The 25,043-nt window shown below is 36.7% G+C and overlaps 2 protein-coding genes across 2 annotated transcripts in view; both read left to right on the top strand.

Moving 5' to 3' along the window:
- The window catches only part of LOC144452365 (synaptotagmin-15-like), a 26,197-nt gene extending 21,662 nt beyond the window's left edge, over positions 1 to 4,535 (top strand). The window contains exons 3-5 of the mRNA XM_078143458.1: positions 463 to 811; positions 3,125 to 3,266; positions 4,089 to 4,535. Of these exons, the coding sequence (XP_077999584.1) occupies positions 463 to 811; positions 3,125 to 3,266; positions 4,089 to 4,396 (799 nt within the window). The 3' untranslated portion in view covers positions 4,397 to 4,535. The remainder of the gene's footprint in view (positions 1 to 462; positions 812 to 3,124; positions 3,267 to 4,088) is intronic.
- A 9,344-nt stretch (positions 4,536 to 13,879) lies between these two features.
- LOC144451917 (uncharacterized) lies at positions 13,880 to 24,487 on the top strand. Its single transcript, XM_078142823.1, has 5 exons — positions 13,880 to 14,004; positions 17,284 to 17,346; positions 19,529 to 19,674; positions 22,963 to 23,083; positions 24,251 to 24,487. The coding sequence occupies exons 2-5, from the start codon at positions 17,301 to 17,303 to the stop codon at positions 24,379 to 24,381; spliced, it is 444 nt and encodes a 147-aa protein (XP_077998949.1). The 5' UTR covers positions 13,880 to 14,004; positions 17,284 to 17,300; the 3' UTR covers positions 24,382 to 24,487.
- Positions 24,488 to 25,043: the final 556 nt, after the last annotated feature.

The raw sequence follows: 25,043 nt of genomic DNA, 5'->3' as shown, positions 1-25,043 counted from the left end.
TTGTTCACGAAAACTCCAACCTATTCTCGGTTTTAAAAAAATCAATGTGTATGAACAATTCGGGTCACGGTAAACATTTTTGACATAGAAATTAAAAATAAAATAAATATTAAGTCATCTTGGAATCCAATATGGCTGCCAAATGAACTCAATAGGAAAATTAAACGAGTGAAGATTTCCCTGTAAACAAGGCGATCAAATCCAAATACCTTTTTATTATTTCAAAGGGACAAAGAACAAGATTTCAAATGTCAAAGTTTGAAGAGAATTAAAGACATTTGATTTTGAGCAAATTTTCACCCGAGATGCATCCTACCTTAAGGAGTAAAGAAAATGTGCAATGTCGGTAACTAAATCAAAATACTAGGATGTCGGGGGGGGGGGGGGTGGACGGGTAGGAACTCAATACCAGATAGAAAGCTTTAAGACATATATACATAATGACGTCATATTTTTGTACAGGTTGATAGTCAATCTTCACAGAGCGTGTGATTTACCTGGAAAGGGACAGAACGAAACCACGTACGACACTTTCGTCGAAGTTTGCGTCCTCCCACATGAGAAGACTTCACAAAGGTCAAAGGTCGCCAGGAGGACATGTAATCCAATATACGATGAAGAGTTCTCCTTTCACTTTGATTCTAACAAGTTGACAGGACTTACATTACGCATGACAGTTTACGATTTTGCCAGGCAACACAAGCATAATGCCATTGGTAATGTTTTAGTTCCATTCGGAAATTACAACTATGTTGATTTGGTGGAGAAAGGAATGAAAGGATTGGGATGGAAATTAGAACGGAAGTCAGAGGTAATTTAGACCACAAGTTGTATATACTAATAATACATGGTGTTTGTTTGTTTGTTTGTTTGTTTGTTTGTTTCTTTGTTTGTTATTCATCCCACTGCAAGCTTGTGTTATTTATAGAGGTCGAGTTATTGTTTGAATTAAGACAAGTGACGCTTTCTAAATATATATTTTGAAACATTAGTTTCAGACATTCCTACAACGTATATACAAATTCAGAAGGCTGTCAATGTTAGAATTTAAGATAATTCAAAGTGAATATCGACTCGATATGTCAGAAGGAAAAGTTCAATTCACCTGTTCAAGGTGTCACAACCACGACTTACATCTGCCTTTGTAAGGGGTGGACCGTTTGATATCCTGGGGGAGGGGGGGGGGGCTTGGAAGTTTTCGGGAAAAAAAGATGCCAAATGGAGTTGCTTGAAAAAAAAGTCCGGATATGAGTGGGTGATGGAAAAAAAAGATTGACCGCTGCTGCTAGAAAAAAAAATGTCTTGGCAGGGAAAATATTGTTCTAGTTCTAGTATATTGTTCAACTTGCTCGTACCTCTCCAACCAGGACACTTGTCAAATCATGACAAACAGTTTCAAACACATGTCAGGGACCAGTCAGTTTCGTTAGCCTGTGGTACATATATATATTTGTTCTCGTCTCTGTTTCTTTCATAATTTTTTAAAAATATTACTTCATGTAAGAGTTCAAACGTAACTATACATAAAATTATACATATACATGTATTACCAAGCTACCACACTAGTTACAGAACATGCCATGTAAATGTTTGGCTGTTTCACAATCAGTGCTTCACTTATCTTGCACTTTGGGGCAAAAGTGAACTTGAAGGTTTTGTAATGGTAACCTTCATACTATTAGATAGTTTATAAAAGAACTTAATCTAAATTGTTCTAGTCTCTTCAGTATGAATTTGTCAGAAGGGATGAATACACTTCCTATTTCGGACACTCCATGTATCAACACCACAACTCAAATTAAAGTTTCTATTGTACACTAGGTATGACCTCCTAAAGTGCTCTAACATACCAGTGACTTTGCTATACATGCAATATCAATGCCCCTATACCAATGTTACCTTATTTAAAAAGTTATCTTTACTTAAGCTTTTCGAAGCTTGGCAATATTACCTCAGAGGCTATGAATAACCTAAAAATTGCCTAAATAGAAACAAAAACCTCCAGATCTGCCGGGGGGACCCCTTGGACTCCATCACCCCAGAGGCCACTCATTCATTAAAGCAAAAATAAGATTCACCAAAATTGGTAAAAAAAAACTTCAAAAGCTTCTAGAGGGAGACCCCCTAGGACCCTCATAAGAGGTAGACATGTCCCAGTCTCAAATCAAAGTTCTTTCCTCCACCTCTTACTGTCTATGGTGTCCAATCCATGACAAAATTACAACTCCTCATTTTGCTATTCTTATTTCAATTTTACAACTCAAATATATATTTTTCTGTTCTATATTCCATTTTACAATTCGTCATTCCAAAACTGAATGCAATTAAACAACTGAACTTTCATTTCTTATAGAACAGAAAAATAGATATTTGAGTTGTAAAATTGAAATAAGAATAGCAAAATGAGGAGTTGTAATTTTGTCATGGATTGGACACCATAAGGACATATTCCAGTCTCAAAGCTCTTCCTCTCTACAGCTTACTATCAAGATGCTATGAAACTTTATTCACGGGGGCAGTGACTTTTTGTCGGCCCAATGGAAAAAAAACACTGACCACCCCTATCCCCCAAGGTTGGGGAAACTGACCGATCTGTCTGAATGTTTGAGCTCACCAATCAAGTTTCCGATTTGCATTTTCAGTGTTTTATCATACCATGGCATAAAAACTGTCAATGATGTTTGATGATGATGTCAAACATGTATTGAAATATGTAGTTTTCTAAATATAATCTGTGTGTGATAGAACAGCATCTTCTCACTCTCTGTATTATCCTGTGCAAAAACCAAATAGAAAATTGTGGCAACAAAAGTAGGTGTTCAACATTGACGTAAAAAAATCCGGATATCTCAAAGAAGGAAAGAAAAAAAAGTTGCCAGCATAAGCGAAGGAGAAAAAAAATAATTCACAGGCACTCAGGTGGGGAAAAAAATAATGACTCTCCACCAATCTTCCAAGCTCCCCCCCCCCCAGGATATCAAATGGTCTACCCCTAAGGCACCATAAAATAAAGTTAAGCTAAAGTGTTGAATTACGTCTGCTTCTAAGATTCCAAAAACACGATTAGTTGAGAAAGATGATAACTGGTGTCTTGAATCCCTATCTGTTTGTGTTTGTCTCACAGCCACTTCATGATCTAGGACAATTGTATCTGTCCCTGGCCTATCTACCATCTGGAGATCGTCTTTCTGTTGTTATACTGAGAGCCAAACATGTCAAAAAAGCTAAGGAACTAAAGGAAGACAAGCAAGCACCAGAATCGCTAGGTAAGCTTTGTCAGGACAGAATATACTGTGGGCACGAATTGCTTCATGCGACATGTGACCTCCCATCAGAGAAGGTTGACGAATTGCAACTATAGGAGGTTAACAATTGTTTCATGAAAAGAGGGAAATAATCTTTTCAGTTAATATATATATATATATATATATATATATTTATATTTATATGTATGTATGTATGTATGTATGTATGTATGTATGTATGTATGTATGTGTGTATGTATGTATGTATGTATGTATGTATGTATGTATGTATATGTGTGTGTGTGTGTGTGTGTGTGTGTGTGTGTGTGTGTGTGTGTGTATGTACTGATACTGTACGCACACATGATGAGTGGAATGAATGTTACCACACTCGTTGTAACCAAGGAAACTGTTTTATTTTGTAAGCTTACAGCCAATAATTTAGAAAGCTAAACGACGCCTTTCTCTACGGGAGCTAATATATTTGTAGACTGTCTCTTAATGTAATTAGCACTTTCAAACAAAATATCAAACAAAACAAAACAAAACAAAACATTTCTAACACAAATATTTCGAGGAAATCTCTTCATTGATGGGTCTCCAGTTCGTTCTGTCACTCTATAATACTGAATTTAACTATTGCCATGTCAAATCTTACTCCTATCTTGGTATGGTATGAATATTAAGTTCGATACCATTCCCAAGACAAGGGCATGCATGATCGGTGTAATTCGGTCACAATCGGTGTAATTCGGGCATAATCGGTGTAGTTCGGAAATGTTAGTCGAACATTTGATTATGATAATTTATTTATAATTCGAAACACATTTTGCTTCATTCTAGATACGTATGTCAAAGTGACCTTGGTATATGGTAATGAGAAAGTGAAGACACGTAAAACTCAGGTGATTGGTCGAAATGACAACCCCGTCTACAACGAATCTCTGGCTTACGTAGTTCCACCCGGTTACCTTGACGACTCAAGTCTCGTCATAACGGTAATGCAGCGTGGTTTCATAAAACGAGATGCTCCCATTGGTCGAATTATTTTAGGACCATATTGGTATTGCCAAGGTCGAACGCTAAGTCATTGGGGTCAAATGTTATCGAGACGCCAAGCATCAAAACAATGGCATTATTTGTATTTGTAAATCTGGAACGGAAACGGGATTCACGTTAATTGATAGAGATATGTAGTCATCCGCAGTTGATATCTGGATGTTCACAAATCAGCGATAGACTCGAACAGCATCAACACTGAACTGTAGCCTAAAATTCTTCGTGCACTACAAACTTCCATGTGATGTCATCGTTGAGCAGATCGAAAATACTCATTCTTCGTGGGGGGTGGGGGGTCTGTGTCATCAATAAGGGAGCCTCCAGCAATTACAAGGGGGACGGCTGGGGAATGGGGGGGGGGAGTAGGTCACTTTTAACGAATCGGTTCGCGGACGACCTCAAGGGCCATATTTTAGAAAATGGTATTGGGAGAGGGTCACATTTTACTTTGACTAACTTTGTCTAGCTTAGCATTATATTGTGATTTTGGCATCCCATCGATGCCCTCCGTCCTACTGGTGCGAATCAGTTAGCATTATGATATCTTGAATAAGCCTAATGTTTAGCATCCTTGTAACCATGGTAATGGACAACCCAAGATTGCCTTAAATTGTGGCGCTATGTACACACTGTATTCAAAGCAAGTAAAAAGTTAATAACATTTTGATTGGTGACACTGTGCTGACACTGTGCTTTGCATTTTATTAGCTATGGGTATGAGGTGCTCAAAACATGTTTTCCTTTTACTACATAGTAATCTTGTAACCATGGTAATGAACAGCCAACGTTGCCTTAAACTATGGCTGATGGTTAGGGTTAGGTATGGTTATAGGTATCTCAGACCATATCGCTGTTGACAATGGTGAATTAATTTGTCAGTTGTGACGAGAGAAGTGGGTCTCACAGAGGTAAAACGGGAGCAATCGGGTAAGATATTAGGGATAATGTTGTAGAAATGTTGACCTCAGTCCTGAGAATGTTGGGAGTGTGTCCATCCAGTCTTTGGGTGTTAACGTTCTGGTCTACAACTCAGCCAATGAGATCCAAGCACAGATATTGATTAATACAATGTCTTCAATTACAAATATACCGTGGTGGTAGTAGTTGGAAATATAATCAATGCCTTTAAGACTTTCAATGTGGTGGCAGCGGTGGGATTAATTCCTTTAAACCATTAATTCTGGGACTAGTGTCCTTTCTGGCAGCATTTAAACCATTTTTTTCTAGCTATTTTAACAAGGGGGGTCACGTTTTAGAGAAAGGAAATTGAGGAAGGGTCACTTTTTAGCACGACGGAATCGAGGGAGGGTTACATTTTATGCAACAGCCCTAGCCTGATTTCCCTAAGGCCCTCTCCCTTGTAATTACTGAACGCTCCCTAAGCTTACATGCCATCCCCATTGTAATTCATAAACGTATCACTGTGGTCATTATAAGCTGTTGTATATATTTGAAGAGGTCGCTCAATTTAATCTGTATTTGTATGCTACAGTTAATATATTATGCACATCATTTAGAGTATGTCAAATTTTGAACTCACGTGGCCAACAATATTTTGCAATCATGAATTTACATCAACATAGTAAAATACACTCATAAGTGCGCCACCAACGACTGGATATCATCACACTAACATCTCACATGTTTGGGATTGAAACTCCAGTCTACGATTAAAATGAAAAAATCGTGTGATATAGAGTTTTCTTCTGCAGGTTGCCAATTTGACACTTGACGCCATCGCCTCGGATTGTCTTGATTGATTAAGGGAAACTAATTACTCAACATAATTAACCAAACGATCGTATGGCCGGCAATTGCTCTAAACCTACTTTCATTTCTTGTGTAATCGAATCCACGTTATGCACTACGAATCATGGCATAAAATCTCTTTATTTATCACGGCACAGTAACACAAAACTGTGCATCTATAGATCAATGTCGGCGTCCAAAACGCTGAAATATGGTTGAATGAATGACGCCACAGAAATAAGGCTACAGGAATGTAATTAATGTCAATCTGCCATGTATTCTTGTAAATTGACTTCTGATATGGATACGTTTTTCAAATTACACAATTTCACAGCTCTGACCGTGGTTTCATTTTGAAAAATTACCTTCAAGTTGCTGTAATTGATTTTGTAAAAGTTATTCCTTGATTTTGGCGACTTGAATCAGAAGCCATTCACACATTTGCTGACGTTGCATGCTTGCCTGCAACTTTGTATATGTTTCTACTCACAAACAAGAGGACGTTTCGCTAATTCCATCCACCCTGCCTCAAAGTTATGTAAATATATGGTATATACATATAATTACTAATGATTACTGAAAATTGTCACATGTAACATCATAAGAGGGTCTAACTGTTCCAAAATAAGTATATTGGCATATTAGCTCATATTGTTTTCAGTACAGGAATATTTCAATGATATCTGTGTTGACTTATATCATCTTGACTTGTCAATGAATAGTATAGTCCGTAGGAAGAGAATGTACAGCGAAGCCCGCCCCCTTGCGGTCGGAAGATGACTTGCCGCTACTTGTTTATAAAAGACAAGGCGATGAGGGCGTAATAATGTTGTGATGGAGGGCGAACAACATAATAATATTGGTCGGACACTAAGGAATGCCTTAAAGATATGTTCAATTTTTAAAAAATTGAATTTTGGGAAACGGGACTTGAAACCTCACATTGCAGTTGATTTTAGTGAGACTCAAATATTCATTACAAGTTTAGTTAGGTGTTTATTTGTAATGTTAGGTCAACGTTAACTGATTTGGTAATGAAATTTATATTGGATTTTACACGAAATAAATTATGAGTTATTTTGGACTTTTTAATCATAAATGGAATAATGCATGACTTGACACACTTCATCCATAGATTACGATTTGATTTGATTTGATACATTCCAATCATAATTGAGTGAATTAGCGAAAAGTCCTATCTTGTTTTTGTCATTGTGTAATAAAAAATATTCTTCAATGAATATGTCTACTCTGTTGTCAAATTATATTATAACAAATGAAAACAGTCATTTTTTACTACTTACAGATCTAGACGAATTACGCAAATGAGTTCTGTAAGGATATAATGTGGTGTTATTTACTTCTAGTATTTCTCATCTTAAAACTTATATGAAAAGAAAAGAAATACTGTAAGTGTATTTGCACATGTTGGAGATATTTTCAATTTAAAACACGTTGTAAATCTTTTAACAGTCTGGATATCTAAGAGTGGCAATTGAAATCAGAAGGAAGCTATTAACCATGTGTTTTATTTGTAGGGCAGATATTCACCGATCGATGATCATTTGTCCAAAAACGTCTTGCGATGTTGCTATGAACTTGTGTTGGGATTCTTTCTGGTCTGGTCGTAGAGGGCGTCTGTATAATTTTGGATTTAATTATTTTTCCATTTTTTCTGATAGACATACGCACTCCCACATACATCAGAAAACTGGCTGCTGACTAGTGTACTCTTTTTAAATTTGTTTCAAAATTATTTCTGGGTATAGGTATTTCTTCATGGTTTCACTAAACATTACATGTAAACATATGTAAATTGGGTCTAAAATGAAATTAGCAAATTAGTCATAAAATAGAAAAGAAAAAATTAAACCATTATTGAAACACACGTTGATGAGTTAAATGGAATGACTTTAAAGTAAAAATGTTTAACAAGTTTAATTAACTATACAGGAGGATCAGATGTCATTATTACTGAAATAAAATAGGATATAGTGTGCCTAGTGACTTAGCTCTGAGAGACGAGAACACTAAAGTTGTTCCACTGTGCACTAACTAATGTCTGAGAGACGGGAACACTAAAGTTGTTGCACTGTGCACTAACTAATGTGTGAGAGACGGGAACACTAAAGTCGTTGCACTGTGCACTAACTAATGTGTGAGAGACGGGAACACTAAAGTCGTTGCACTGTGCACTAACTAATGTCTGAGAGACTAGAACACTAAAGTCGTTGCACTGTGCACTAACTAATGTCTGAGAGACTAGAACACTAAAGTTGTTGCACTGTGCACTAACTAATGTGTGAGAGACGGGAACACTAAAGTTGTTGCACTGTGCACTAACTAATGTGTGAGAGACGGGAACACTAAAGTTGTTGCACTGTGCACTAACTAATGTGTGAGAGACGAGAACACTAAAGTTGTTGCACTGTGCACTAACTAATGTGTGAGAGACGAGAACACTAAAGTCGTTGCACTGTGCACTAACTAATGTGTGAGAGACGAGAACACTAAAGTCGTTGCACTGTGCACTAACTAATGTGTGAGAGACGAGAACACTAAAGTCGTTGCACTGTGCACTAACTAATGTGTGAGAGACGAGAACACTAAAGTTGTTGCACTGTGCACTAACTAATGTGTGAGAGACGAGAACACTAAAGTCGTTGCACTGTGCACTAACTAATGTGTGAGAGACGGGAACACTAAAGTCGTTGCACTGTGCACTAACTAATGTGTGAGAGACGGGAACACTAAAGTTGTTGCACTGTGCACTAACTAATGTGTGAGAGACGGGAACACTAAAGTCGTTGCACTGTGCACTAACTAATGTGTGAGAGACGAGAACACTAAAGTCGTTGCACTGTGCACTAACTAATGTCTGAGAGACTAGAACACTAAAGTCGTTGCACTGTGCACTAACTAATGTCTGAGAGACGGGAACACTAAAGTCGTTGCACTGTGCACTAACTAATGTGTGAGAGACGGGAACACTAAAGTCGTTGCACTGTGCACTAACTAATGTGTGAGAGACGAGAACACTAAAGTCGTTGCACTGTGCACTAACTAATGTGTGAGAGACGGGAACACTAAAGTCGTTGCACTGTGCACTAACTAATGTGTGAGAGACGGGAACACTAAAGTCGTTGCACTGTGCACTAACTAATGTCTGAGAGACTAGAACACTAAAGTCGTTGCACTGTGCACTAACTGATGTCTGAGAGACGGGAACACTAAAGTTGTTGCACTGTGCACTAACTAATGTGTGAGAGACGGGAACACTAAAGTCGTTGCACTGTGCACTAACTAATGTGTGAGAGACGGGAACACTAAAGTCGTTGCACTGTGCACTAACTAATGTGTGAGAGACGGGAACACTAAAGTCGTTGCACTGTGCACTAACTAATGTGTGAGAGACGAGAACACTAAAGTCGTTGCACTGTGCACTAACTAATGTCTGAGAGACTAGAACACTAAAGTCGTTGCACTGTGCACTAACTAATGTCTGAGAGACGGGAACACTAAAGTTGTTGCACTGTGCACTAACTAATGTGTGAGAGACGGGAACACTAAAGTCGTTGCACTGTGCACTAACTAATGTGTGAGAGACGAGAACACTAAAGTCGTTGCACTGTGCACTAACTAATGTCTGAGAGACTAGAACACTAAAGTCGTTGCACTGTGCACTAACTAATGTCTGAGAGACGGGAACACTAAAGTCGTTGCACTGTGCACTAACTAATGTGTGAGAGACGGGAACACTAAAGTCGTTGCACTGTGCACTAACTAATGTGTGAGAGACGAGAACACTAAAGTCGTTGCACTGTGCACTAACTAATGTGTGAGAGACGGGAACACTAAAGTCGTTGCACTGTGCACTAACTAATGTGTGAGAGACGGGAACACTAAAGTCGTTGCACTGTGCACTAACTAATGTCTGAGAGACTAGAACACTAAAGTCGTTGCACTGTGCACTAACTGATGTCTGAGAGACGGGAACACTAAAGTTGTTGCACTGTGCACTAACTAATGTGTGAGAGACGGGAACACTAAAGTCGTTGCACTGTGCACTAACTAATGTGTGAGAGACGGGAACACTAAAGTCGTTGCACTGTGCACTAACTAATGTGTGAGAGACGAGAACACTAAAGTCGTTGCACTGTGCACTAACTAATGTCTGAGAGACTAGAACACTAAAGTCGTTGCACTGTGCACTAACTAATGTCTGAGAGACGGGAACACTAAAGTCGTTGCACTGTGCACTAACTAATGTGTTAGAGACGGGAACACTAAAGTCGTTGCACTGTGCACTAACTAATGTGTGAGAGACGAGAACACTAAAGTCGTTGCACTGTGCACTAACTAATGTCTGAGAGACTAGAACACTAAAGTCGTTGCACTGTGCACTAACTAATGTCTGAGAGACGGGAACACTAAAGTCGTTGCACTGTGCACTAACTAATGTGTGAGAGACGAGAACACTAAAGTCGTTGCACTGTGCACTAACTAATGTATGAGAGACTAGAACACTAAAGTCGTTGCACTGTGCACTAACTAATGTGTGAGAGACGGGAACACTAAAGTCGTTGCACTGTGCACTAACTAATGTCTGAGAGACTAGAACACTAAAGTTGTTGCACTGTGCACTAACTAATGGCAAAGAAGCTCTTGTCAGACAACCGACAGATTGCAGTCATAGCAACCACGTCATTACTTTTGAAATGTGCTTAAAATGTTTGAAAGTGAATATCTCTTGTTTTTGAAATTGTATACAATTTTATACTATATGCTATGTTTTGGGTGACTCACTATTCATTTGTCTCACAAACATTTGAATGAAATGTCAAGGTCATTGACAAAAATAATGGTTAAAATGAAATTTTGCTTAATACAGAAAATCTATTTCACCTCAGTAGCTTAGGCCAAACAAAAGAAATTATGTGATTTCAATTATACTCAATTTTAGAACAGATGGGTAGGTAGATTTTTTATTTTATTTTTTTAAACGTTTTTTTTCATTTATGAGTGTCTAGTTCAAGTAGTTATGTTTTCCGTTGTTTTCCATATGGTCTCTGTATTATTGGTTTCTTCTCATCAGATGTACAGCCATTACAGATTGTAATAACAGTTTTATATTGATACCACGTTTGGTCTTTCACCATACAATTAATGTTTGTCATCTATATTGGTTATATCTGATGTTCTTGACCATGAAATGTCAGGATAGCCAATGAAATGTCAGGATAGCCAATGAAATGCCAGGATAGCCAATGAAATGTCAGGATAGCCAATGAAATGTCAGGATAGCCAATGAAATGCCAGGATAGCCAATGAAATGTCAGGATAGCCAATGAAATGTCAGGATAGCCAATGAAATGTCAGGATAGCCAATGATTCAAAACATAGGAATAGTTTATTTATTTTAATTTGTGTCGATACCTTACCTAGTAGCAGGAATATCAAAGTTTATCGCGATATTGATGTTTCTTAAAATGTGTTACGCAAACCCATTTAGCTACATTTCTCAGATGGCTACCCGTAATTTTCATAAACTTCACGTTCTGAGCTTTCAGAAAATGTGTGGTGGAATTTGCCAAAACCCACCCACTCCCCATGGTACCGATATACTATTTTTATTTTATTTTTTTTTTTTGGGGGGGGGGGGTCTGGCTCATGAACTAAAATAGCTATCGGTAGAGACTAAGCAGAAAGCCCCGTCTGTTAACAATAGTAGCTATGTGAACAAAGTCAGACAGATTGACATCAAAACGGCGACCACGGCATTTGTATCGTTTGAAAGTGCCAGGGTTGTATATACTAAAAGGGTGTGTTGTCACCTTGAACTAGGTCAAAACACCTATACTAACACACCACCGACCATCAAATACTCGGACTACATGATCTGCTAGGGATACTGTGGACGACATCGGCAAAACGTCATCTGTACTACAGACACATTTAGAGGTTGGTACACCTTGAAGGCCCCGAGCTAGACTTCTACATATAGGTGTACAATATAATTTTGACGCAATACACAGACAGAAGTACAACTCTGGATAAAGGGAAGAACGGAAAGAAAAGGAGACACAGGAGGGCTAGATCTAGAGTGAATAGCAACACAAACATACATACATACATACATACATACATACATACATACATACATACATACATACATACATACATACATACATACATACATACATACATACAGACAGACAGACAGACAGACAGACAGACAGACAGACATACATACATACAGACAGACAGACAGACAGACAGACAGACAGACAGACAGACAGACAGACAGACAGACAGACAGACAGACAGACAGGCAGGCAGGCAGGCAGGCAGGCAGGCAGGCAGGCAGGCAGGCAGGCAGGCAGACAGACAGACAGACAGACAGACAGACAGACAGACATAATGATGTCAACATAGATATGCATGGCGAATATTGATATAATTATGTGAATGTTTTGGAGTGAACATGCAAGCATGCATCTAGATACACGTATCTAGATGACATTGGCATTGATAATGCATTCAAATCGTCCATAATTCAACACAACTAAATTTATGCTGATATCAAAATATGTATGTCATTGACTGTATTTACTTTGGTTCCCCTAACTTTATTGAATATATCGCTCATTTAAATATTTGACACCATTACATATAAATAAGTTTATTTCCCACAAACACATGCACATACACACACACACACACACACACACACACACACACACACACACACACACACACACACGTGTGTTCACACACGTGTACACACATGCAAACTCACAAATGACTCTCTCTCTCTCTCTCTCTCTCTCTCTCTCTCTCTCTCTCTCTCTCTCTCTCTCTCTCTCTCTCTCTCTCTCTCTCTCTCTCTCAATGTAGCACTCTAAATGTACCACAATGGAATTATAATACGGTATAAAGGGGGTGGTTTTATGTTTTAGCAACAAGAGTTCGTATCGATAACAGTACTAGTAACGTTCGTGAATACCACGGCGTTCCAAAGGATAGGGTCAACAACTTATTGTTAAATGATGTAAATGGGCTCAATGCCAGGGTAAACCGCCATTCATGTAAAAAAAAAAAAAAAAAAAAAAAAAGTTTGTATGGAGTGGCGAAATTCATGATTTACGCGAGAAATACGTAAATCAGCGTGGAAGTTCGTGTCCGATTGCCAATATTGTCGTCCAATTACCAACTCATCGATATAGGGTTATACATTGAGGGACTACATAATCCACTCAGTTATTTCTGACTTTAAAAACTGTTGGAAAAGACCCTGAGGAAAATGTCTAAGCAGGAATGATAAGTTTTATTTTTTAGCAGTATTTATCCAAAAGTAATCGTAGAATAACATGACCCTGTCCGAAAACTGCGACAGTGAGTGTACATTTATGTCGGTAGAAAATAATTCAATCCATAATATTCCAGTAAGCCATATTCTGTTAACCATGTCATGTTTAAAAGGTCGCCGGGGGACATTTCTACTGCAGTACAATCGCTGCTAGTCTCCTATTCATAAAAAGGGTCATATCTGCCACTGAACTCTAATTGCTTCGTATTCAAATGATAGAGTGTATTTGTGTGTACGCAACACAGCGTCCCTGTTGCCGTGACAACCAATATGCCTATAAAATCAAGGTCAATATATTTTTTGTCAAGGTTTGTGTGGATTTGCCCCCTAAGTTGCTTGAAATTAGCGATAGACGTCATGGACGATATATTAGTGATATTATTCCATTTAAATTCTTTACCTGTTTACCTAATGGATACGTCCAGAATAGAGCGACTAAATAGGTTACATCCAAATGACTGGAGTGTATTGAATGAAAAGCAAAAACGACTCCCGTACTAAGTACATATAGTGTATTCCAAATCTCTTAGTGCTGACGACGAGTTCGACGGTCCTATAATCTATTAAATTGGATTTGGACAGGTGGGTGAAATATTTGTTTCTGATATTCAATGTTTTATTGTTACGAGCGCAATGAGCAAATCGCATAGGTTATAACTGTGGTTATGGCGTTGACATTGTTACCTTGACAACAAAATGGAATTGTCTATCTTGCTGTTCTATCCTATCATACATACTCTATGTATCTATAGATGTATGCAAACTAAAAAATTCAACTCGTCCCAACAACACTAGTAAACTTTTATAAATCTAAACGATACATGGACTCGAAATTTACATGATTTTACGTACGTGGCCAGTCGAAGCGTAGCAAATGTAGCATTCGTAGCAGAAAGTGGTGGTCGCGCATAGATGTGATTTTTGGCTGGTTGCTAGATCTAGCCCTTATACTAGCACAAATAGGCAAAGGTGTCCATTAACTTTCCTCAGTCGTGGAATATCACTTTTCACATTAGGGCTTGATGTTTACAACCCTACTAATAATGATAATAACCAGGGAGAATATTAGTGACTGACACGCTTACGACTTCTGCGTACAGGTTTTGGAGACGTGACGTGTCTCCTCTCCCAAGTTAACGCAGCTGGTTAACGTACTGAAATGTGTAGGTAGTACGTACGGTATACGTATAAGTCTGGTATAAGTGGAATAGGAGACCATAGGCACTCCAAACTCAGTACTACTAGCTTCGATTTTCATATATGCACAGGTAAATTATATTGTAAAGAGTTGGGGCGAGTTGATCCATCACCGTATGTACTTATATATGTACTTATGTATGTACGTATGTACGTACGTACGTACGTACGTACGTACGTACGTACATACGTACATACATACGTACATACATACATACATACATACATACATACATACATACATACATACATACGTACGTACGTACGTACGTACGTACGTATGTATGTATGTATGTATGTATGTATGTATGTATGTATGTATGTATGTATGTCTTTGTCTATCATTTTTAAGCATAGTTACATGTCACGTGATTTATTGTCGATTTTTTTCACCGAAAGATTTTATAAAGAGTATCAAGTAGTACTGTGAATCATTTAGCGCTTACTTCTGATAATAATCGGTCAAACAGATACAGTAAAATGTGTAAAATGTCAGTGAGGACTGTATGTAAATATTAGTACGTGTATTGTACTTTCAAATCAATAGCAATGGTATGGTCATATTCAAAGTATGATCTGTACTCGGCATAGCAATGGTATGGTCATATTCAAAGTATGATCTGTACTCGGCATCAGAGACACATTTGCAGAGTACGTTGAACCCTTTTTTTTTGTTATTACTTTGTTGATCTTTTTGACAGTCATATATATATGATCAGTAATACTATATCAAGTTGGATAGACAAATGTTGTTTATTTGACACGTAAGAGAGTATGCTGTGACCTAGTTCATGTCTTTACATTACACGATTTCGAACTAGTATACACGTAAACTATACACCCTACGTGTAAGGTAAACTACACACCCTACGTGTAAGGTAAACTATACACCCTACGTGTAAGGTAAACTATACACCCTACGTGTAGGTAAACTATACACCCTACGTGTAAGGTAAACTATACACCCTACGTGTAAGGTAAACTATACACCCTACGTGTAAGGTAAACTATACATCCTACGTGTAAGGTAAACTATACACCCTACGTGTAAGGTAAACTATACACCCTACGTGTAAGGTAAACTATACACCCTACGTGTAAGGTAAACTATACACCCTACGTGTAAGGTAAACTATACACCCTACGTGTAAGGTAAACTATTCACCCTACGTGTAAGGTAAACTATACACCCTACGTGTAAGGTAAACTATACACCCTACGTGTAAGGTAAACTATACACCCTACGTGTAAGGTAAACTATACACCCTACGTGTAAGGCAAACTATACACCCTACGTGTAAGGCAAACTATACACCCTACGTGTAAGGTAAACTATACACCCTACGTGTAAGGTAAACTATACACCCTACGTGTAAGGTAAACTATACACCCTACGTGTAAGGTAAACTATACACCCTACGTGTAAGGTAAACTACACACCCTACGTGTAAGGTAAACTACACACCCTACGTGTAAGGTAAACTACACACCCTACGTGTAAGGTAAACTACACACCCTACGTGTAAGGTAAACTACACACCCTACGTGTAAGGTAAACTACACACCCTACGTGTAAGGTAAACTACACACCCTACGTGTAAGGTAAACTATACACCCTACGTGTAAGGTAAACTATACACCCTACGTGTAAGGTAAACTATACACCCTACGTGTAAGGTAAACTATACACCCTACGTGTAAGGTAAACTATACACCCTACGTGTAAGGTCAATGCTTAAACACTACTGAGATGAATATAGTAAATGAAATGCAATCGTAAAAATAACAACAATAACCTTCTCTTTAACTATGCGATTATATTTTAAGACCATACGTGTATTTCGTGACGTGAGTAAATATGAAAATATCTCATATCAGTAATACCGGAATTAATTAAAATGGGGAATTTTCAATCTCGTGGGAAATCATGACAAAAATTTAATGTATTTTCCAATGTCAACGGCTATTGACAATCATGGCTGTATCATGTATCTAAATATGGTGTGTCAAAGTCAAAATATGAACTCAGATTGTAAAATGTGTAGAACACTACAGCTCACCTCTAGGACTTGTTTATAAAATTTATATAACAAAATTACTTACAATGGCGATATTTATAGGCCATATGGATGACAAACATGTCTTGATTTCAGATTTAATGTATTAATAACTTTGATAAGTTCCCCTATTTGAGATTTAATGTATTAATAACTTTGCTAAGTTTCCCTATTTGATGTTTGTAACTTAATAAATTCACACAATAAAGAACCACGTAAAAAGTATATAATTAACGTACAGGAAGTGTTTTGTAAACAAACTTGGTAAACACAAGTAATCATTTTTAATCACAAGTAAACATCAACAATAAATCTGTTTATGTATAGTGATATTTCAATATTTCGAGAAGCAACGAACCGGGCGTCACGAAGTACTGATCGGACGTGACGCATACACAAACCGGATGTAACGCATACACAGATCGGATGTGACGTGGCCAACTTACGTCTTTACTTAATTATCTAAATATCACTTCACATACATACCAACACAATCGTACTAAAGTTGTTGTATTATTAAGAGTTCAAAATAAAGATCAATTTTCATTCCTTGTGACAAACTTTAAATAATTTACGTAGATTTACTCTTTATTGTATCTTTCATTAGGTTTGGATATAATCACCATGGAGACGATAGGACTGCTAGTACTGGTACTTTTCTTATCAACGTGTAAGTCATAAAATGTTATCCTTTTATTACAACTTCTCTTTATCAGTGGTGGGCAATTAAAACTGGCGTTGAAGGTGCGGAAAAACTTCTTCTTACAGCAGATATCAAAATACCGTTGAGCTGCTCTGTTTGATATAATCACACAGAAACTGATAAGAATCTACACATGGTGCTACAGAAGATTAAATGAATACAGTTCCTTACCACATTTTGTCTAAATGAAATGAACTGAAGTGCCACCATACAGACATAAAATACAGACGTCAACACATTGGTGCCGCGTGTCTGCGTCTTGTTGTAATACATAGTTTATTTCATTTAAACAAAATGTAACAATAAATTGCGACCTTGCTATAAGAGTGAAGCATTATTTGTGTCTGTATCAAAGAGAGTCAATGAACGGTAGTTTGAAATTCGTGGTATCACATATATCAATTTTATTATAGTTAAAGGCCCACTTACTGAGGAATATGATTAACGATTTGTAAAAAACAGTTGTCCGGTGGAGGTCTAGAAACAGTTGTCCGGTGGAGGTGTAGAAACAGTTGTCCCGTGGAGGTGTATACGGAGTTCTAAACGGTTGCCCGTTGGAGGTGTATTATAGAAACAGTTGTCCGGTGGAGGGGTTGCTACTTCCACCAGTATCGGATTTACACCAGTGTGCTATCTTCTAACTTCTCTTTATACCAAATTTTGTAGTGAATGTCCACTCACTGTACACTACATTCAAAGTCACTCGATCTACTACCGAGTAGAACACACGTCCACTCAAGAATAGCCACCACAATATGACAATGCCTAGTTTTCTTGTCAGTCAACCGATAAGAGCCAGGGTTAAAACTTTTTGTTTAGAAGTGAATGTAATATGTTTTTGAACTAAAAGACGAAATTGCCGAAATAAGAAATACTGAAGTGGTTCATAACAAAAGAATGATGGTGCTATGAAATTAATCGTTATGGCGCCACTGACAAAATAAACCATTAATGTGATGATCTGGATTGAGACATAACCCTTTAACCAAATTAATTAAACACACAGGATGTGACCAGTAAGAAAAGTTCTTCAGCCATCATATGAGATGTTGATGTCAACATCTCCTGACGAGTGATTTACTCACGAAACAGGCTTGTAGAGACGAAAAACCCGACTTGATTTTCTTCTACCCTCAACATATATATATATATATATATATATAATTATATATATATATATATATATATATATATATATATATATATATATATATATATATATATATATATATATATATATATATATATATATATATGGGTATAATTTATTGGGTGTGTATGTATTTGTGTAAGTTATATCAAACTATGTGTTGTGGCTAAGTGTAGCTATAAGCAAACTTAGTTTGGTATTGTGATATACATAAGGAGAAGACTTATCAGCACCATCGAAAGCAAGTCTACCACTGATACGATAAAAAAACACATTAATCACGTGCGGTTGTCGTTCTGTTCCATAACATTCGGATATATTCAGGTGTTTACCTAATATGTCTGAAGCTTGCCGATAAATACCTTTATAAAGAATATTTATTCGAAACGTTGGATTTTACATCTATTTATATACGGAATGACTTACAAGTTCCATATGCATTTCTATGTATGTATGTATGTATGTATGTATGTATGTATGTATGTATGTATCCAGCCATTCATCCATAATAGCTTTATCAGATGACAATGCACAGTGTTTGTTTGCATGTTTCACGGTATTAGAAAGTGTAACAGTACGTATGTATATGTGTGTCTGTGTGTAACAATTTGTTTGTTACTGTTTCTACTATTGAGAATCTGATGTATGCATGTGAAAAAAAGTGGCAGAAATATCGTGTGAATTAATATTATAATGATAGTGACGTCACCAAATGAAGTGGGGAGAGACATTTACGGTTCTATTCAATTCAAATTTATTGGAAAAAACCCACTTAGGTGTCAATCCATTGTTTTACTCATTTACTAGAGAAATTGTTAATGAAACGATATGATATGATATGATATGATATGATATGATATGATATGATATGATATGATATGATATATGATATGACTTCACATGATATGATATGATATGATATGACATGGTTATTTTACGGGAAAGTTACACGAATTGTACTGTTGTTGATATTTTGCTGTTGTTTATTTTTGTGCTTAGCAACGCAGACATTTGCACTAGAATGTCTGTCATGTAAAGCAACTTCGTTTGATGAATTAGACTCGTGTTACAATCCAGCTTCTGAAGTATCAAGTTCTACCATTGGTGTAATTTTAGCCACGTGTGGTACAGACGAAGTATGCCGGGTGAGTCATGACTAGCCTTCACCATAAGGCTGGAATAAGAATTAACGGGGGCCTGGGGAGAAATGGGGGCATGAAAAAAATTGAGAGTTCAAAATGGGAGGCCATGACAATTCTGATGGTCTGGAATATTTGGCTCATGATTTGAACCAAATTAAACCTCAGGAGCGGTCGTTTACCGAGTAAATCTTTACGGCTTCGCCGCAATTACTTCTACACCTTATATTCAGTAATGAGTTGGGTGACAGCCAAGGGAATGCATTTGTGTACGTTTATGCCTTCATCTCTCTCTCTCTCTCTCTCTCTCTCTCTCTCTCTCTCTCTCTCTCTCTCTCTCTCTCTCTCTCTCTCTCTCTCTCTCTCTCTCTCTCTCTCTCTCTCTCTCTTTTGAACATTTAAACCTCAGGAGCAGTCGTTTACCCTGTACTTTGCAAAATAGTTGACTTCATTACCTACCATACATTTAATTATGATGCAGTCAATAGCCAAGCGAATGCGTGTGTGTGTCTGCCAAAATATCTCTGTATAAGTTAAAGTGTAGGTAATATAGCCATACAGTTGTATAATAATGTATTGAGAGTACAATTTGGGTATTGAAGACAGTTTTCAAATACTCTATGGCTTTCGATAATGTGTATGGTTTTCAAATTTTATGCCACTAAATGGCCTCCTACACATGATGTCCTTATTTTCAAAAATGTGCTTACCGTGGGAGGGATGTCCCCGTCCCACACCCTCCCCCCCCCCCCCCTAGCTATCATGGGGATGTTGTTTCTGTCCAGAATTAAGATTGAAAGAAAAACCTCTGCTGGCTAAGTATTTCCAAGTACAGATTACAGCCCAATGGAAGACCTTTTTCGTAAAGCCCACATCTATTGTGAAAACTCTTATTATTCCAAAGTTTACTTATTTGTTCATATCAAGATGGGTGATATCAAAGCCATTAATAGAGCAATCCACAGTTTTATCTGGAAGGGCCTAGACAAAGTTAGTAGAAATTCTTTAAATTAAACATCAATGGAAGTTACTTGCAAATTTCTTTTTAAAGCCAATTGGGGGTAAGCTTGTTTTCCGGTGCAATTACAGGGTTAAATTATTTTCAACGTTGTCAAATTTTTACCACGAAATGTTTGTTTTTTGGAGTGAAGTTAACCCCTTTAGTTCGCTCTGTGTTCAGAACAGGTTTTGTGGAACAATTTGGAAATTCTCATTAATAATAAGTCAGTTTTCATTTCATTTTTATATAAGAAAGGTATTTTATATATAGCAGATATTTTTAATGATGAAAATCAGTTAAAAGACTGGGACAACCTTAATTCTTTAGGATGTAATCTTAATCACTTTCTCTTCTGGAGAGGAATTCTGCATGCAATCCCTTTTCTTTGGAAAAAAGGTAGTCCAGTGCTCATTAGGCCAGAAAGACCGATTAGTTTTATCTCCAAAGGTAAATTAGTTCCACTAAAAACGTGTCAAGTCAAAACTATTAGAAAACGAATAACAGAAGATTGTTTCATTCCTCCAAAAAGCAAGCTTTTCTTTCCTGGCTTTCTCGATATTTGCCACGGTGATAAGGTCCATTACTTTTTACTGCCTTTTAAAGTTACTATACGATAGAGTCCAAATTACAGGAATTTCAATGGCAGATAAATCACAATATTTTGTATACAAATACTATTCTTCACCATATGAATCCACCTAGAGTTAATAGTAGTCTCTGTACTTTTTGTAACCTAACGGACGAAACCCTTATTCATTTATTTGTGGAATGTCAATGTGCTACCATTATCTGGAACAGTCTCTTGACACTGTGGGGTGTGGCCCTACAAACTCCATCATCGTTGTCAGCTAAACAGATTCTTTTATATTAGGTGACAATTCCTTTTCACATCTGTTGAACCACATCATATTGATAACAAAAAAGACCATTTATGAATGTAAGTTATCAAAAACTATACCATCCTTTAATATTGTGAAATTAAAATGTAAGACTTGCAAAAAAGATTGAATGCCATATTGCTAAAAGAAAAGACTGTCTCCCCAAGTTTTGTGTAAAATGGGACAATTTTGAACTTTTAAGTGAATTTTCTGCACTTTACTTTATTTTTCTCAACTTGTTTCTAGATGTTTCAAATGGTGCCACGTGTTATTTTTGTACTTGTGTTGTTGTAATTTGTCTCTCTCGAAATAAAACACCAGATATAATCACTCCACATGTTATGTATGGACTCTTAAGTTGGTTTCCACTCTACCATACTCTTACATCTCTGAAGTGGAGGGGGAATACTGTATAATTACACATGTGCAACCGGGAGGGAGGACTACGACCTACGACTCGAAAATCGTTGGATTCATTTCGGGGGGGGGGGGGGGTGGCGTGGGCAATGAAAATTTTTTTGAGAGCGCGAAGGGGGGCTGCGAATTTTTTTGACCAAAATAATTTCTCCCCAGTTCTCCCCCCTCCGTAAATTCTGACTCCAGCCTAATCACCATGCATGTTTACATTTAGTAAACTTGAAGAAACATTTTTGAGCGTCAAAAGGAACATACTAGCATTAATTCCTTGAGAAGACAAACAGACGGACAAACACATACATACATACATACATACATACATACATATATACATACATACATACATACATACATATATACATGTGCACGCATGTACGCACACACCACATAGACATACACACACACACACACACACACACACACACACACACACACACACACACACTATCCAGCCACAACGTAATTACAACTACATTTATATATAACCATGCATCACATTGAATGAGTAGTTAAAACTCATTTTCAAACATATGAATTTTGCACAGAACAATATTGACATTTTGTTCATGTTTGTTACCATGGCTACATACTACAACGAAAATCATAAACCCTGAAACAAAATGTCGCCTGGTTCGACAAAAATCTCATTAACATTACTACAGTTTTTGTAAATATTGGTAAAGATGTTTGTCATGCCAGATGATTGGTGAAACGCTGTTGGTAAGATGTTGGTCTTGCCAGACGATAAAATGTAACAATGTTGATGAGGTTTTTGTCATGCAAGACGACATTTTGTTTCAGGGTTTATGATTTTCATTGTATGTAGATTAAAAAGACCGGCAACCTGAATATAATAAATCAATGAAATGGTTATATGACATCATAGCCCAGGGATTTACTATATGAAGAAGCTCCCCACACTTTTGATAATAACACGAAGACAAGTCTCTGGTCTGGGGATATCATTAATTATTCTTATGACGTAATTTTCGTATACAGACAAAGACCTACGTCGATGGTGAAGTTCTTAGTCTTGAACGAGGCTGCTTCAACAAGGAAAACTTTTGCAAAGGAAAAGACGATGTTCAGGGCGAATGTTCATGGACAGATAATTATGGACGTAAGTAATTGATAGTTTGTGAATTCGTCTTATTTTTTTGCCACTCTAATAGTTATGGATATGGCCATTAAAATCCTATAAAATACCTCCAGTAGATTTGTAAACTCGCCAAGGTCTTCTCTTCTTCCTTTTTTGTGAGTCATATGATATTGATGTCATGTATAATATATTCTGTTTGAATTAGTCATATATTTATCAATTTTGTATTTAAAAAAAATACTTTTAATACTTTAAATTCCCTAATTTATATTTAAGCTTACTTCATGACTTACATCTTTTATTTATTTCTTCCAATCAACATTTAATGGCGATAGGTTAGCATTTTGATCTTTCAATCAAATTTCTGTCACGATAGCTGATCATCCAATCAAAATTTAGTGACGATAGTTTATCACTTCGATCTTCCAATCAAATTTTAGTGATGATAATTTATCTAAGAACAAGTGACCTCGCTAATAGCAGATCTTATCTGCTCGGTGCACCTAGATATATCGCTTAACCTATATAACATATGACCTATATAACATATGACCTATATATTCTACTTCGTCATATATATATATATATATATATATATATATATATATATATATATATATATATATATATATATATATATATATATATATATATATGCGTGAAACTCTGAGTAACGACTTATTAGATCCTTCTTCTTTCGAAATTTATATATATATATATATATATATATATATATATATATATATATATATATATATATATATATATATATATATATATATATATATGACACGTGTGGGAATTTATTGAACCCACTTACCCTAAACACTAGTCAGAGTGCGCTAACCAACTGAGCTGATACCGTGAATTGTTCCTACATGCATATGTGCATTCATACATTCATAAATATTCACTTTCTTTCCTCAAGGCGGTGAGAAGCCAACTTACCTTTCAACCTAAGGATCGTCTCAAATAGATTCACAGGTCTCCCTGCCAACTTACTATAGCAATCGGTTAACGTTATTAAAGCAATGAGAATCAAATTCTTTTAAGTTTGCTATAAATGTTCTAAAGAAACTCAACGTGACAAATGAGGAAAGAAAAGAAAAGTATATGTTTCCTTATTGCATGCGCCCTCATCTTGTTATTTCCGATTGATAATTACGTATTTTGTTGTTGTTTTAATAGAGAACTGTCATTCATGCTGCAACTCGCAGAAGTGTAACCGAGATGTCCCAGGCGGAGCTGATGTCTCAGTTGCAAACAGCGCCCTCGTCGTCATGCTTACAAGTGTTCTGGTCCTGTTGTTTGAAATGTGAACAATTTTATATACTGTTTATTGATTTCGATTCATATTAAGAAAACGAGTACATATCATAAAAAAGTACATTATGTTCATTGTCATACATTCTGTAAATATTCGATTACCAACCACACATGATAATGTACAAGATAAAATTAATATTGAACTGAATAACAAAGTATGATGTATAATTTACCTATCATCCATAAATAGACATTTGTCAAACCACCCAAACTACTTACTATTGTAAAAAAATGCCATATTTTCAGTATATAGTGAAACTTGAATTTGATACAAATGAGAATAGATGGTGGATATTATTTTGTTTCTTGTGTGTACATAGTTTGTAAAAAACGAAACATTCCTGTAGAGAGTTAAATATTTTTACATTCATTTCTGTTGTTATATAGTAATCATAGTCTAATAAATTATTGTCAGTCTTGACATAGTCCTTGACTCCTTGTGGTCGTCGTCATTATCATCACCATCACTACCACCATCATCACCATCACTACCACCATCACTACCACATCACCACCATACCATCATCATTATTGCCACCACCACCACCACCACCACCACCATTGCCACCATCATCACCACCACCACCACCACCACCACCACTACTACTACCATCAACACCACTAATATCACCACCACCATTTTCACCACCACCAT

Source organism: Glandiceps talaboti, chromosome 22 (genome assembly GCF_964340395.1).
Source record: "Glandiceps talaboti chromosome 22, keGlaTala1.1, whole genome shotgun sequence".
In the NCBI taxonomy this organism is placed as follows: Eukaryota; Metazoa; Hemichordata; class Enteropneusta; family Spengelidae; genus Glandiceps; species Glandiceps talaboti.
Note: the sequence above shows the minus strand (reverse complement) of the source record. Positions and strands in the feature narration are given on the sequence as shown.

Bases quoted from the DNA above. Each gene is read 5' to 3' on its own strand.
- LOC144451917 (XM_078142823.1), top strand. From the start codon at position 17,301: ATGGAGACGATAGGACTGCTAGTACTGGTACTTTTCTTATCAACGT. The intron at 17,347-19,528 runs GTAAGTCATAAA...TTTTGTGCTTAG, and splicing joins GGTACTTTTCTTATCAACGT to CAACGCAGACATTTGCACTA. The intron at 19,675-22,962 runs GTGAGTCATGAC...TTTCGTATACAG, and splicing joins GTACAGACGAAGTATGCCGG to ACAAAGACCTACGTCGATGG.